Below are 14,433 nucleotides of genomic sequence, written 5' to 3' on the forward strand. Positions count from 1 at the left end.
GAAATAAAAGAAATTATGCCTTAAAGAGTTTTTAAAAAATTGAAAGCAATTTTTCAATAATGACTAATTCCTGTTATATTTAATTTGACACAGTTTTCATTGTCTTAGAGGAATTGATTCCTTTACAGGTAGTCCTCAACTTACAACCATTCGAAGTTACAACAGTGCTGAACAAAGGGACTTATAACCGGTCCCTGAAGTTACAGCCATTGCAGTGCTCATGTGGTCACATGATCATGGTCTGGGTGCTTGGCAACCCATTTACACGACGGTTGCCAGTCACCCAGGATCACATGATCACATTTGCAGTTGTCAATGTCCTTTTTAGACTGTGGTGCCCAAGACTGGACACAATATTCCAAGTAGGGCTTAATCAAGACTGAACACAGTAGGACAATTATTTTCTGTGATCTGGACTCTATGCTCCTGCTAATACAATTCAAAATAGCATTTGTCTTCACAGCAGTTCCCTCACACTGTTGTCTTAGGTTCAATCTGTGATCTACTAGAACCCTCAGATACTTTTCATACATGCTACTGCCAGGCTAGGTCTCTCTCATCCTATATTTTGTGTCTTTCATCCCCCCTCCCCTGATACAGATCTTTATATTTCTCCTTGTCAAATTCATTCTATTTTGATCCATGCTGAAGCTTGTCTAGATCTTTTTGAATCTTTTCTTTCTCTTCTAAAATGTTAGCCATTTTGTTTTGTGTAATCTGTCTATTTCATAATGATTCCTTCAACATCTTCATCCAGATAATTAATTAATTAATACAAATTTTGAACAGCAAAGGGCCCAGGTCTCTGTGGGGTTATGATCATTCATCTAGTTATGAATCCATCTAAAAGTGGTATCATCCAGTTCATATTTTACCATTATATTAATGAAGGTATCATTAGACTTTGTCAACTGCTTTGCTGCTAAAATATACTATGGCGGTGGCATTTACCTGGTCTACTATGGTTTTATTGACTCTAAAAATGAATTAAGATTACTTTGGATGATTTAGTTGTGAGAAGCCCATCCTGGTTCTTGTTAATTGTTGCATTCCTATCCAAGTGATCACAAGTAGTAATAATCTACTTGAAAAGCTTGGCTAGTATCCATGTCAAACTGACAGATTTATAATTTCTTCTTTTTCCTTTTTTGAAGTTGCTGATGTTTATTCTCTTCCAGTCTTCTGCAACCTTGCCAATTATCCACATGTTTTCAAGATTACAGTTCACAGTTTTACAGTCACCTCTATTACTTCCTTTAGTACTCTAGAATGTAATTCATCTGGTCCTGTATATAGGAATTCACTTAACTTAGCTATGTGCTCTTTTATCCTGCCCTTGTATATCCTAAGCTACAGCTCCTTCCCTCTACTAGTGGCACAATGGTCAGCTAGGCTCTGAATCTCTTTTAGGAAAAAACAAATATAAATATTTGTTACAATGTTCTGCCTTCTCACCATCGCCTATTATCAAGTCATCACTTTCTCCTTGCAACAGACCTGTAGCCTCTTTGCTTTATCTTTTGCTTCTGATAGGCCTTTTCTCCCTAAACTAGCAAATAGCATTGCCTTGTTACTCTATGCAGATGACTCTATAGTTCTTTCTAGAACACCCATAGGCCTCAAAAGAACTATGAAAACTCTGCCCCAGCACTGTGATAATGATAAACTGGAAATAAACTACCAGAAAACTAAGATAATGGCTTTTGCCAATAGGGCAAAACTTCGTTCATGGAGTATTCGTGACATAGACTGGGCAGGTGACCAGTTTCAAGTATTTAGGTGTCATCCATTTCCTCCGGCTCGAGGAAAGCCCACTGTGAATATGCTGCAGCCTCTGACAAAGATCTGCTACTGCCATCTTAAAATTTTTTCGTTGTAAGGGAGGATCTTACGTTCCAGCCACACTCAAACTCTTTCAGCCCAAATCATTAGCTCAGCTGCTCTATGAGACTCTAGTTGGCCCCCTATCCTCATGTTTCACACCTCTGGAAAGAGTGCAATCTAAATTCATCAGAGTAGCACTCCGGATGCCTTGACGTGTTTCAAATGCACATCTACGCCTAGAAACAAGCATGATAAAAGTTGAGTCGAGTGTATCTAGCCTCTCTAAACCTTTGGCTAAAGCTCAACTTTTACCCCAAAGGCCTAGCAGCTCTCATTCTTCAGGATAACACTCAGTCCACATGGATTAAGGCCATTGACTTTTAAAGTTAGGCTATTCCCCACCATATATCGTCACTGCTGCCAGTTATCTTACACAGCTCGAAACACCCAGCCACCGGAAAGCCTTTTCTTTAGCTTGATGCCATGCTCTCCCCTCTTCGGTACTGGAGGGCAAATAAAAAAAAATACCACTGGCCATAAGGCTTTGTCCTTGTGACTCCGGAGAGGTGGAAACCAGAGACTGTGTCCTTCTTCGCTCTGTTTTCTACAGAGATCTCCGAACCAGACTCATCTTATCTCTGATTAGTAAATATCCCGGTCGCCCAGATTCAGACTATACACAAACGCTGCTCATAGATGAAAAGCCTATTGTCACAGCGTAGGTAGCCGGGTTTTGTGCTGCAGCAATGGAGATTCGCCAGACCCTGATGGGGTAATTTGTGTAATGTGTTTTATGTAACAGTAATTCATTTAAATTTTTATATATTAACATAATGGTAATTTTAGATACTTACATTTTACATTTTATATTTAACATAATCTTAGTGATTATATTTTCACCTAGTATAGGCTGCACCTTAGATTGCACCCATAGAGTTTAGTTAGTTTAATAAATGTATTTTAATTTAATTTTAACTTTTAATTTTATTTTGTCCTAGGTTGTATCATTTTAAGATAGACTATGTATACTTTCACAGAGCATCATCCTTGTACTGGTCCAAGACCACAATAAACTTTGATTGATTGATTGATTGATTGATTGATAGGCCTTTTTTGTTTGCCATTTTGGGTATTTCTCACAAGCCTTAGCTCATTCTGCACTTTAGCCTTTCTAAAACAATCCCTTTAGTTTTGAACTGTCTTGTATCCCTCTTTGGTTATATGCCCATTCTTCCACTTCTGATGATGATAATAATGTGACATCAAGTTGTTGTTGCCTCTTAGCAACCAGATAGATAGATTTTCTACATGATGATCTGTCTTTAACCTGTATTTCAGCTCCTCCAATGATGTACTCATCGCTACTGTAACTGAGTCTGTCCACCTTGCTGCTGGTCATCCTCTTCTTCTCTTTCTTTCTACCTTTCCCAGCAGTAAGAGCCTTCTCCAGAGATCTGGGTCTTTGCATAATGTGTCTGAAGTAGGATAATTTGAGCCTAATCATTGTACTCAAGTGAGAACTCTGGATTGATTTGTTCAATGATCCATTTGTTTGTTTCCTTGACTGTCCATGGTATTCTCAGGAGTCTTCTTCAACACCAAAGTTCAAAAGCAACAATACTCTTCCTATTTTGCTTCCTCAAAGTCAAACTTTCAGTTCCATAGAGTGTCACAGGGAACACCATGGCTTACACAGTTCTGATCTTTGTAGGTATAGAGACATCATGGCATTTGAATTTCTTCTCCAAGGCCTTCATGACTGCTCTACCAAGTGCTAGTCTGTGGCATATTTCTTGACTGCTTTTTCCTTTATTGTTGATGGTTGATCCTAAAAGGCAGAAGCTATCCACCACTTTGATATCTTCATTGCCAATTTTAAGGCTAGTTGTTCTATCTGTTGTGATTAGTTTGGTCTTTGTCTTTAATTTTATCCTCATTTTTTTCACTGTGCTCCTTGGTTTTTATTATTAAGGCTTGCAGATCTTTTGAATTTTCAGCTATCAGGGTAGTGTCATCAGCATAGTGCAGATTATTGATGTTTTTTCCTCCAGTTTTAAAACCATGTTCATCGTCTTCCAATCCAGCTTCCCTTAATATATATATTCAGCATATAGGTTGAATAAATAAGGGGAGAGTGTACAGCCTTTCACACTCCTTTGCTAACCTGGAGCCAGTCTGTTTCATCATGTTCTGTCTGTACTTTGGTTCCTGACCTGTATATAAATTTCTCATGAGGTCAGTGAGATGTTGTTGGATTCCCAATTTTCTGAGCACTTTCCGCAGCTTGATGTGATTGGCACAATGAAGGCCTTTCTATAATCAGTGAAGCACACAGTGACTTTTCATATTCTTTGGCTTTCTCAGTTATCCAGTGTGCATCAGCCATAATGTCTCGTGTTCCTTGGCTTTTTTTAAAGCCAGCTTGAATATCTGGCATCTCTTTTTCCATGTAGATCTCTAATCTGCATTGGATGAGCCTAAGCATTATTTTTCTTGCATGTGAAATTAAGGGTATTATAAGATAGTTTGCACACATTGTCTTTTTTTTTTTTTTTTTGGTATTGGAATGTAGATTGACCTCTTCCAATCTGTTGGCCACTGTGTTGTTCTCCAGACTTGCTGGTACAGCTTGTTAGAACCTTTACTGATTCTTCTTTTGTTGTTTGCCATATTTCAGTGGGTATTCCATCAGTTTCTATAGCCTTCCAACTTGGTAATGACTTGGTCAGAACTGTTACTGATTCTTCTGCTGCTGCTTGCCTATACATATCCCTTTTTATTTTCAACACTTTAGAAAGTTCTGTATGCATCCACACTTGTTCTTCAGATAACTCCCATTTTTTCCTTCTAGTTGAAATTGCTTGTAACTGTACCTTCAGTACCTGGTTTCAAAGGGTTTCCCAACTTTCCTGGACACTTTTCTCCAGGATTTCAAGCCTTTGGATCCAAAGTAGCTTCCATCTGAGTTAACCAAATACTTTTGAAATCCAGTATATCCTGGTCAAAGATCCAGTTGTTTTAAGGAGTTGTAGATGGTCTGCAGTACCTCTGAACTGAATGCAAAGTGCTCTACAACTCTAATAAATAACAGCACAGCTTTATGCATATTTGCTCAGTAATAAGCCTCACTGAAATCAATGTTTACTTCTTTTGCAAAAGAGAATGGATTCTTTTTACCATATGAAGCATGCAGTTGATGTATAATTTGAACAATTATTGTTGATGTATTTATATTTTTACCTTTTAAAATATTGAATACAGAATTGCAAAGAATTATCAAGCTGTAAAGAAAATTATAGAATAAAATTGGCTACAGTCAGTATGGTGTTTAGAATATTGGCTAATTTTTCTGCAACATATTGCCAGTGTAGCATTTTATTGCATCTGCAGCAAATGATAAAAATTCATCTCCATTCTTAAAATTTTGTAAAATTTGAATAGATCTGTACATCCAAGACTTTTCTCAGATACAGAACTCTTTGAATACTATACTTGCCAGACAGAAATCTGAACGAGATGAGCTTGCAAAGAAATACAGGTAAGTGGAAGAAAAACTAAGTTGTATTTTAGCTATTATAAAAAAGAAAACATCTGTAATTATAAAACAAGCAAAAAATAAAATAAAATCATCTATAATAAATTTAGTAATGATATAATCCATCCTGCTGCTAGAAAAAGTATCAAACAGTTAATGCTAGACAGGGATCTAGATACTAGGATTTTAGCTATTGTGATAATTACTTAATGACTTTTTTTAGAAATAAAAACATTTTGAATTTTTAAAATTTTGTATTGCATTTTAAAATATTGTTTACTTCCTTTCCATAGATTGGTAAAGAGAAATTGTTATTCATGGTAGTATACAGTATCTTGTATTCTCGGTTAACTCGGCTAACATTTTTAAATTTGATTTCAGAGCTTCTGTGGAATCTTTTAAACAGGGAGTGCTGAGAGAAAGGCTAGTAAAGCTTGCAGCCCGACAAAAGAACCTTTTGCTTATGGCACGAAAACAGAAAGAATTAGGGGGAAAAATACAGAATTATAAAAATGCAAAAAAAGAGGCTTTACAGCTAACAAACCAAGCCCCAAACACACTTGATTCTTATGAAAACAGCACTACAAAAAATGGTACTTCTGGTGAAACGGTACCATGCCCTAACATAATTATGGGTATGGAAAGCATCTGGGACATGGAAAATAGTTCTTTAAATCAAGACCACGCAGATAGATTTCCAGATACATCAGGAGGCAATGGAGAAATTAATAGTCAGGAGAAAGATTGTCCACAGCTTTTGGTATTTGAAAGCAAACGTAAGGAATATAACATTGCAGAAATAACATATTCAGAATCCTCTGATGCTACAGATTCAGCAACATTGCTTCCAAACTCTGTTACCTGTTCTACTCAACAATCAAAAGAAATTGATTATATATCGATGACACCACAAGAAAGCCAGAGCCTAAGTGCCATATCAAGATTGCAGATACTAAATAACTCAGCTACTGGAGGTGATGATGATGATGATGACAATAATATCTGTCAGCCATCTATTGAAAGTCAAAATATTTGCACAACATTGCCACAGCATTCACGTATAAACAATGTTTTCTCAATACAACCTATTGCACAGTTAGAATCCACACATAGCTTTGTTGGTATTCATCAGGATAACATAGCCCCAAGTAAAAAAATCTCAGTTAATGTTAATTTAGAATCTCCAGGGACATTTTCTCATGTAATATCACAAAATAGGATCAGTCAGAATTCTTCCCAGTATTCGAACAATCAAGATTCTGAAAAACAACTACATTTCAAGACAAACAAGAAGAAAAAAAATCAACTATTAGGTCTGCTTGAACTGGGAAAAATTAAACCAGGAGATGATGTTCTAGAATTCACACTACAGGTAAATAATTAATTTGCAAAGTAATATAGTTGCATATTAATACACAATGTTTAAAATCTTAATACTAAATATTGCATTCTACCAAAGCTCTACATAACAATTTTCTTAAGTTGATTTTCTCTGTGTGTGTGTATGCATACACATTTACAGAAAAAAATCCTATTCAATAATTACAGAAGAATTATAAATGGAAAGGTATATATTAATAAAGTTGTAGTGTTATTCAGTTCCAGCAAAGAAACCTGACTGAGCTTCTCTGGAAAAGCCTTGTTACATTAATTGGTCATGCTATATTAATTTCTTGAACAGATTTAGAAACTCTAATGTGGAATTTCAGTTGTTCTTTGTCTTGGTACTGAAAATAAGAGTTGAGAGAGGCTATACTTCTTTTGGCTGGCTTTTGTCTCTGGTTGGAATGATAACATGAGGTTTTTACAGGTTGGCCCCAGTGGACACTTTTCATTTACTCATTTTTCAGTAATAGGAAACCATTATCCCTAACATGTAAAAAAAGGATAGCTCATTTGTAACTTGCATGCTACAACAAAATATTATAAATGTTAGGGATAATGTAAATTGAATATTTAATGGATGGTGTTCATATGTAATATGTTCATGACAATGGAAAAGTACCCATTTGTTAGTCAATATACATATTTTCCACTAGGGAAAATTTCCACTAGGCCTTGAAAAATGTGGATCCTACAACAAGGTTTGATGTGGTATGTAAGAACATTAGAATAGACCTAAGGGATTAGGCCAAAGCTGGTTTTGTTTTTCCCGATAGCTGTACCAATGCCTCTACAGAGTTCATAAGCAGGAGATGAAGATTTACTCCTCTCCCATCTTTCTGCTCCTTTGGAAGCATTCTGCTCCCAGCTTGGAGATAAGACTGAGACTTCAAAACTAATAGTTTAGACAGACCTATCCTCATGAATTTAAAGCCATCTAAATCAGCAGCCATCACCATGTCTTGGGATAATAAATCCCAGAGGCTACTTATGCCCTATATAATGAATATTTATATTTTCTTTGCACACAGTCTCAGAAACATGACTTTTGCATACCAGTGGGCAGCCTACTGCCTCCACAGGAAGCTCCCTATCATATTCTGTCCTGACAAATACCAGAGAAATGTTATATATTTGGTGACATCTGCTATTTCCTACCAAGCAACTAAGTAGTTCAGAGGATCCTGAGGATTAAGGTGTATCTATATTTATCTTTTTCTGTTGAATTCAGGTGGAATTAGCATTTTTTGGCAAAAACCTTGAAATTTGGTCTTATGTGTCCTAGTTTGATTTCCAGTGTGTTTGAATAAAACATTCTGGTTTAAATGAAGCAATCAACAATATTCTACTGCTTATGATAAATCCTTCTGACTAGAGCCACTTTGGTAAGGAAAACTAGCTGACAAACCTAGATCAAAATCTACTTATTTTGATAACCTAGACTATCCTAGAATTTAGACGTACATTAAAAATCAATAAACATTTGGAAGATACCTGACCAAGTATTACATTGGAAATCGGAGCTGATTTAGTATTTTTGTCTAGTCTTGGGAGTGGTCTTTTCTAAAGGAAAACTCTGAAAATGAAACACATTCTCTGTAGTTAACATTTGTTGTCAGAGCAGAAATAATGACTGAGTAACCTTTTGGACTTCATGGTTCTTCATGCTTAACATTTGTGACAGCTCCAAGGATTGTGTAATTAAATATGGGCTTAGGAGATAAGAGCAAGAGGTTGAAAGGATAATATAAAAAGGTAATTGTGCTTTGAGATGAATAGATTATTCTTGTAGATTATTTATATACTTTATCTAGAATATTTGGTTATCATTTTACTTTTTCCAGTTGTCCAATGTACATGCATTAAACTTGTAAAAAATTAAGTTAAAGCCCTGGTTAGAATTTTGGTATTGAAGCTAGTTCACCACTTCCAGGCATGATTCACCACTTTTGACACTGCTTGCCAGCCTTTTTCCCTCTCGTGTTCTAAAATAGGAAGCACAGTACAGTGTTTTTGTAATTAAACATTAAGAGCACAAACTGAAGTGTGGTGTTGTGTTTCGGAAACTATGATATGCCTTTCTGCTATGGTAGGTATTGTGTTTCAGCATAATGTTAAAAAGCTCTGGGGCAAAACATAGATGCAATAATGACTCAACATACGTTGCCACTAAAAAATTCAGCCCTACTATGGAAGGTTGCGATTCTCTTTTTTTCTTTTTCTGTTATTGTTCTTTCTGTTCATAGGCAAGAGACAATACTGAGTATTATTGTGATAGCAGTGTATAGCAGCTGTTACTTACTTCTACAGTTGTCATTACAAATGACAGAATAGAGGAATTTAACTCAAATGTAGTTAAAGTTCCCCAAGTTCCCCAAGTTCTATTTTTATGCAAGCCACCAAGAATCATTTTTGATCGCGGTGGCATAAAAATATGTTAAATAAACAAATAAATCTTCTGTCAGAGGATAGGCTGCTATCTATCTAGTAGCATTAGCCAGAAATGATAAATAATCTAAAGCCAAGGAAGCCAAATATGAGTAACTGTGCTAAACCACAGAATTTTTAATACAGATAAGAGAGGGAGGGCTCATGGAGCTATGGGTTTCAGGTTTATTTTGCTTACAAGTACCTGCAAATAAATCATCTATAGACTTTGTGAGATTGCAAGAGTTTATGAAAGTTTTTTAAAATTTTAATTACTGTTTTATATTTATGCATACTTATTTAACTATTTTTATTAAAAACTGAAATATTTGCATATTTCCCCTCAAATTTAGGGAATTTGTAATTCTTAATTTTTTTTTCTTTTTCATTCAGGATTCCAAACATAAAGCTAGCCTTCTGGGAAATGGCAAAGTCCAAACTGGAAACAACTCAGTTTATCAAACTCCAGTTCAGTGGATTAAGGCAATATTAGGAAATGACATTTATGTAAGCTGGAAATATGTATACAATAAGGTGGGATGATAGTAATAATTTTCTGCTAGAGTTGTCCATTTCATTAGATTCTTTGATCAGATGCTTTGCATTCTAGTAAAATGAAAACTTCATCATACTAGGGTATCACAGTGATTTTAAAAATGTATTTCAGTCTGGAATGTGTCATTTGTGACTGTTAAAACAGAATTCAAAGCAGCCATCAATAAACACATAGAAATAAACCATATTTACACACCATTCAAATGAGACCAGTTGCTTGGGTGAAGGCTAAGACTAGGTTAGTACAAGGAGGATTTGCAATCCAAAACTGGATCCTAGATGGCAACAAAATGTTATGGAATGGCAAAGCATCTACACTCTCATAACCCAGGCATTAAAAGATTGATATATTGAGGAAGAGAGGTGAGCTGGTTGGTATGTGAAGAAAACCACTAGGATCTGATAGTGTACCACTAGTGTAACACAACTGCACTCACAAAGGCCTCTGCAGAATCCAGAGGTTTTGTCAGAATGACAAAAAACTACATCATATTGTAATGAAATCTGTATCCCTTATGTACATGTGTGTGACATCATGATGCACATGTAAAAGGAGTATAACATGCATTGTGATGCTTATTTAGTCATTTGTCTCTGCTTGCCCTTGCTGTGGAAACCAACATACACTCAACAAACCTGTGTAGCATTGATTTGAGAAGAGGGTTTTCTAGCTGGGGCTTCAAAGTAAGGCTTGACAAATGGAAAAAAATTCTAAACCTATCACCAAGCTCAAATGGGAAATATATATTTTAGTATATATGGAAAAAGCATATTCTATTATATAAACAACTCTTTGTTCAAATGGACATTTTCAGATCATTAGCTAAAATCAGAAAATAATTGCTGCAGATCTACTCTCAGTCACTCATGCCATAGTCACCTCCCGAATGGACTACTGTAACACTCTCTATGTGGGGCTGCCCTTGAAGAGTATTCAGAAGCTTTAGCTGGTGCAAAATGTAGCAGCGTGGGCAGTTATGTGTGCTCTAAGATCTGCACGTTACACCTCTGCAGTGTGAACTGCACTGGTTGCCAGTTTGCTTCCAGGTCCAATACAAGGTGCTGGTTATAATCTTTAAAGCCGTACATGGCATGGGACCAGGATATTTAAGGGACTACATCTCCTTGGTTACATCTACCTGCCCCATCAGGTCTGGCAGGAGAGGCATATTGCGGGCCCTGTAGGCCAGGGAGTTTCATTGGGCTGGACCTAGAAGGAAAGCCTTCTCTGACATGGCCTCCACCCTGTGGAACATCATTGCCCCCCAAGGTGAGGCTGGCTCTAACCCTGTTGGCCTTCTGGAAGGCCCTTAAAAGATGGTTCAGTCAATTAGCTTGGGAATCCCATGACAGAGTGGAGCCTGTTAGATGGTTGTATGACAGTTAATGGAATACACTCTTTGTTTGGCCACCATTCTGCTTTTTATTTTATTTTATTTTATTTTATTTTTAATTTAAATTGATTGTTTTAATGATTTTTTATGTATTTTGACTGTTTTATGATGTGCCTGCCCAGAGTCACTATGTGAGATGGGTGGCTATACAAATGTGATTAAATACATACATACATACATACATACATACATACATACATACATACATACACTGTATCATCTTCTATATTTGACACTGGGTTTTTATTTTCTTATACTTTACTTGCAGAAAATGTACAAAGGGCATCTATAATTTTGGAAAAGTTGAACGTTTCTTGGTTTATCATAAAAGAAAAATAAACAACCTTCAATAACTAAGTATAACATGCAAAATTGTTGAAAAAGATGCTTTGTAACCCACAGAATTGTGAGTGAAGAACCTCTCTTCATATTTTTAAAACATCCACAGTATTTTACAAAGCTTGTGTGCCTGCATTGGAACATGCTCTTAGCTGGGTGCAGCTCCCAAGGCAGTTACATAAGTGTTGCAAAAGATCCAGCTGTTTTAAGGACTCGAAGGGAGCCACTTCATCCACACTCCTGCTAATTACTTGTGAAGCACTTCTTTCAAGGGCTTTCTTCAGTTCAAATGACTAATATATTGTCTGCTGTTTTCAGGTCACATACTGTGGAACGCCATTATCAACAATTATTGCTGAAGTTCAGGTTTCTAAAGAACCAGAATTTCTGTTGCAACAAAAAAATCTGCTTGGTATGTATTGGCTGAAATAGTATTTCCAATATGATAAAAAGAAAAATTATCTGCTTTTTTTTTTTTTGTAAAGTTCTCTGACTTCTCCCACACCCTATTTTCAATCTTTAATGACAAATTGTGGATATAAAAGCATTATGTATTGGAGCTTTGTACAAGGCTTTTGGGATGTAGATGCAAAGCCACAGACAAATTTCTTAATTCTAAATGTTACAATCTGAAAAGCTAAGAGTTGGGTTGGGAACTTCTGACCCTCCAGATACTATTGGATTCCAGTTTGCATCAGGCCCAACCAAGATGGCCAGGAATGATGAGGCTGTAGGCTAACAACTGAAACATTGTATATTTCTCATACCTGTTAACATGATTGGAGCTTCCATAACTGTCAGTTAGTTATGTTGGCAATCCAACTGAATAACTTGGTTGTGCTTGATGTGCTGCTCTCCTCACCCTAACCCTTCCCATCCTGCTGCATCTGCCTTTTTATGTATTTGTTCTCTCATAACACTGCTTCTCTCCCATTAATTTTAATCCATTTAAAATAATAGGAACTCCAGTTCTGCATCAGTGGAGCTTCCTCCTGAACAGATGGGTCTTCTGTTTTTTCAGTGCCCCAATTTTTTAAATTGCACTAGAACCTGAGACCATGTCTTTTGAGTTGGTCAGATGACTGTGAATCAAGTACTGATCCTTTCTCTTTATTACACATAGCTGCCCCCTTTATTTATTTGTACCGTTTCTTCCTATGTTGCTTTTCTATTGTCACAGTGTGGCTGTAGATTCTTTGGCAGCTGGATGTGCTTTTATTGTTAAGGAAGACAGTTGGAACACAACACAGAGACAGTGGAGGCTTTTATTATTCTTTTTATTATATGCAACTATTATAGCAAGTAGGAACTTATGTGTACAAAGTGTCACTTTCTCCAAGCCTCTTTCTCAGGGCTGTTCACTAATAATCACCAGCTCCCTTGTTAAGCTACCAGCTTCCCCACTTTCTCCTCCTCCCCGCCCCTACAGTTTCTCACTAAGACAGATAGGAAAGGAATCAGCTGTATTACCATAGAGTGTGCTTAGTGTGTCTTGCCTTCTTGGATCTCATCAGCTGATCCTCTGCATAGTTATTGCATTATGCACCTCCCTCTGGGTCTTCTGCCAGCTCTTCCTGGTCTGGGGATTCCCCAAAGATACAGGCATCTGTCTGCAGCCAGGCTGCCTTGGGTTTTTGGTGTAATTCCTCCTTCTGTCTGGGTATTGCTTCTCTTCTATCAGGGGAAGCCTCCTGTCAGCTTCTCCCTCCTGGGGCCAGGAAATTGCAACTGCACAAACTCTCTTCCACACTTACTAGGGCGTTTCTTTCCAGTACAGGTAATCCTTAAGTTATGATGGTAATTGGGACCAGAATTTCCATCGCTAAGCAATGCCGTCGTAAAACATGACGTCACATGGCTGCATTGCTTAGCAGTGGCAATCCCAGCACTCCCTGTTGCCATCGTTAACCAAATTCCACTGGTAGTTCACCAGGGACCCACTCAAATCCAAGCCATTTCGGGCTTGGTCCCTCCCAGCCCCAAGCTTTGGTAAGATAAGAGACTGCTTCTTTTTAACTCCCCCCACCCATCTATCTCCCCCCATCTCTGCCCTTTTGGCCACCCTGCATCCTGCCTTGCAGGGTGGCAAGCAGCCCCAGAACCGCATCTGGGAAGCCCCAACAGCGCAGCGCAAAGCCACCACGCCCCCAGAAGCCCCAGCCACCCCAGCCTAGTCCTAGCCACAGTTGCCCTCACTACCCTGCACTCTGAGGTCCCTGCTGCCCTGTGCTCTGCACTCTGCCGCCCCAGCTGACCTTCACTGTCGTCTTGCTCCCGCTGCTGACGAGGCATACCTGGCCTGGCCCTTTGCAAGGCAGCTGCTGGCCACGTGAGGCCATATTCCCCAGGTCTCACAAGGAAACCACTGTGCACAACCTTGGGAAAGAAGCCTCATGCAGCCAGCAGCTGCCTCGCAAAGGGCCAGGCTGGGCATGCTTGGTCAGCAGTGACAGCAAGAAGACGGTGAAGGTCATCTAGGGCAGTATGGGCCGCAGGGTGCAGGGGGCCAAAAGAGCATAGATGGGAGGGGAGGCAGGGGGTAGAGGGAGTTGAAGCTCCCCTGCGGTCATAAATGTGGGTGGGCTGCCAAGCGCCTGAATTTTGATCACATGACCGCGGGGGTGCTGCAACATAACTTTGGGGACCTGTTGTCCATCCCTTCATTCAGTGCCGCCATAACTTTGAACAGTTGCTGAACAAATGGTTGTAAGTTGAGGACTACCTTTAGAATTCCTAATGCAGTCTCTCCAGCAGCACATTCTGCAATACTTGCTAAAACATAGCAACATATCTCTCTGTTTCTCTCCTATCTCTCACTCTTTTGCAGGTCAGACCACCAGCATGTCCCCAGCAACTGAGGTAGTGGGTTTTCCCCTTCAGGGCTTTATTATATAGAAGGCTTGACTGATGGAAAGGCTGCCTACATCTGTCCCACAACAGTCCTGGCTAGCAGGATCGTTCATGCTCATGAGTCCT

General features: G+C 38.2%; 1 protein-coding gene across 1 annotated transcript in view; it reads left to right on the plus strand.

Moving 5' to 3' along the window:
- The window catches only part of ANKRD31 (ankyrin repeat domain 31), a 79,817-nt gene that overhangs the window by 48,890 nt on the left and 16,494 nt on the right, over positions 1-14,433 (plus strand). The window contains exons 15-18 of the mRNA XM_088130366.1: positions 5,266-5,362; positions 5,741-6,731; positions 9,563-9,703; positions 11,776-11,869. Of these exons, the coding sequence (XP_087986492.1) occupies positions 5,266-5,362; positions 5,741-6,731; positions 9,563-9,703; positions 11,776-11,869 (1,323 nt within the window). The remainder of the gene's footprint in view (positions 1-5,265; positions 5,363-5,740; positions 6,732-9,562; positions 9,704-11,775; positions 11,870-14,433) is intronic.

The sequence above is a fragment of the Python bivittatus genome, unplaced genomic scaffold (genome assembly GCF_059951505.1).
Source record: "Python bivittatus isolate LINGU-HERP-01145 unplaced genomic scaffold, Pbiv_v1 ctg000850_np1212, whole genome shotgun sequence".
NCBI classification, from domain to species: Eukaryota; Metazoa; Chordata; class Lepidosauria; order Squamata; family Pythonidae; genus Python; species Python bivittatus.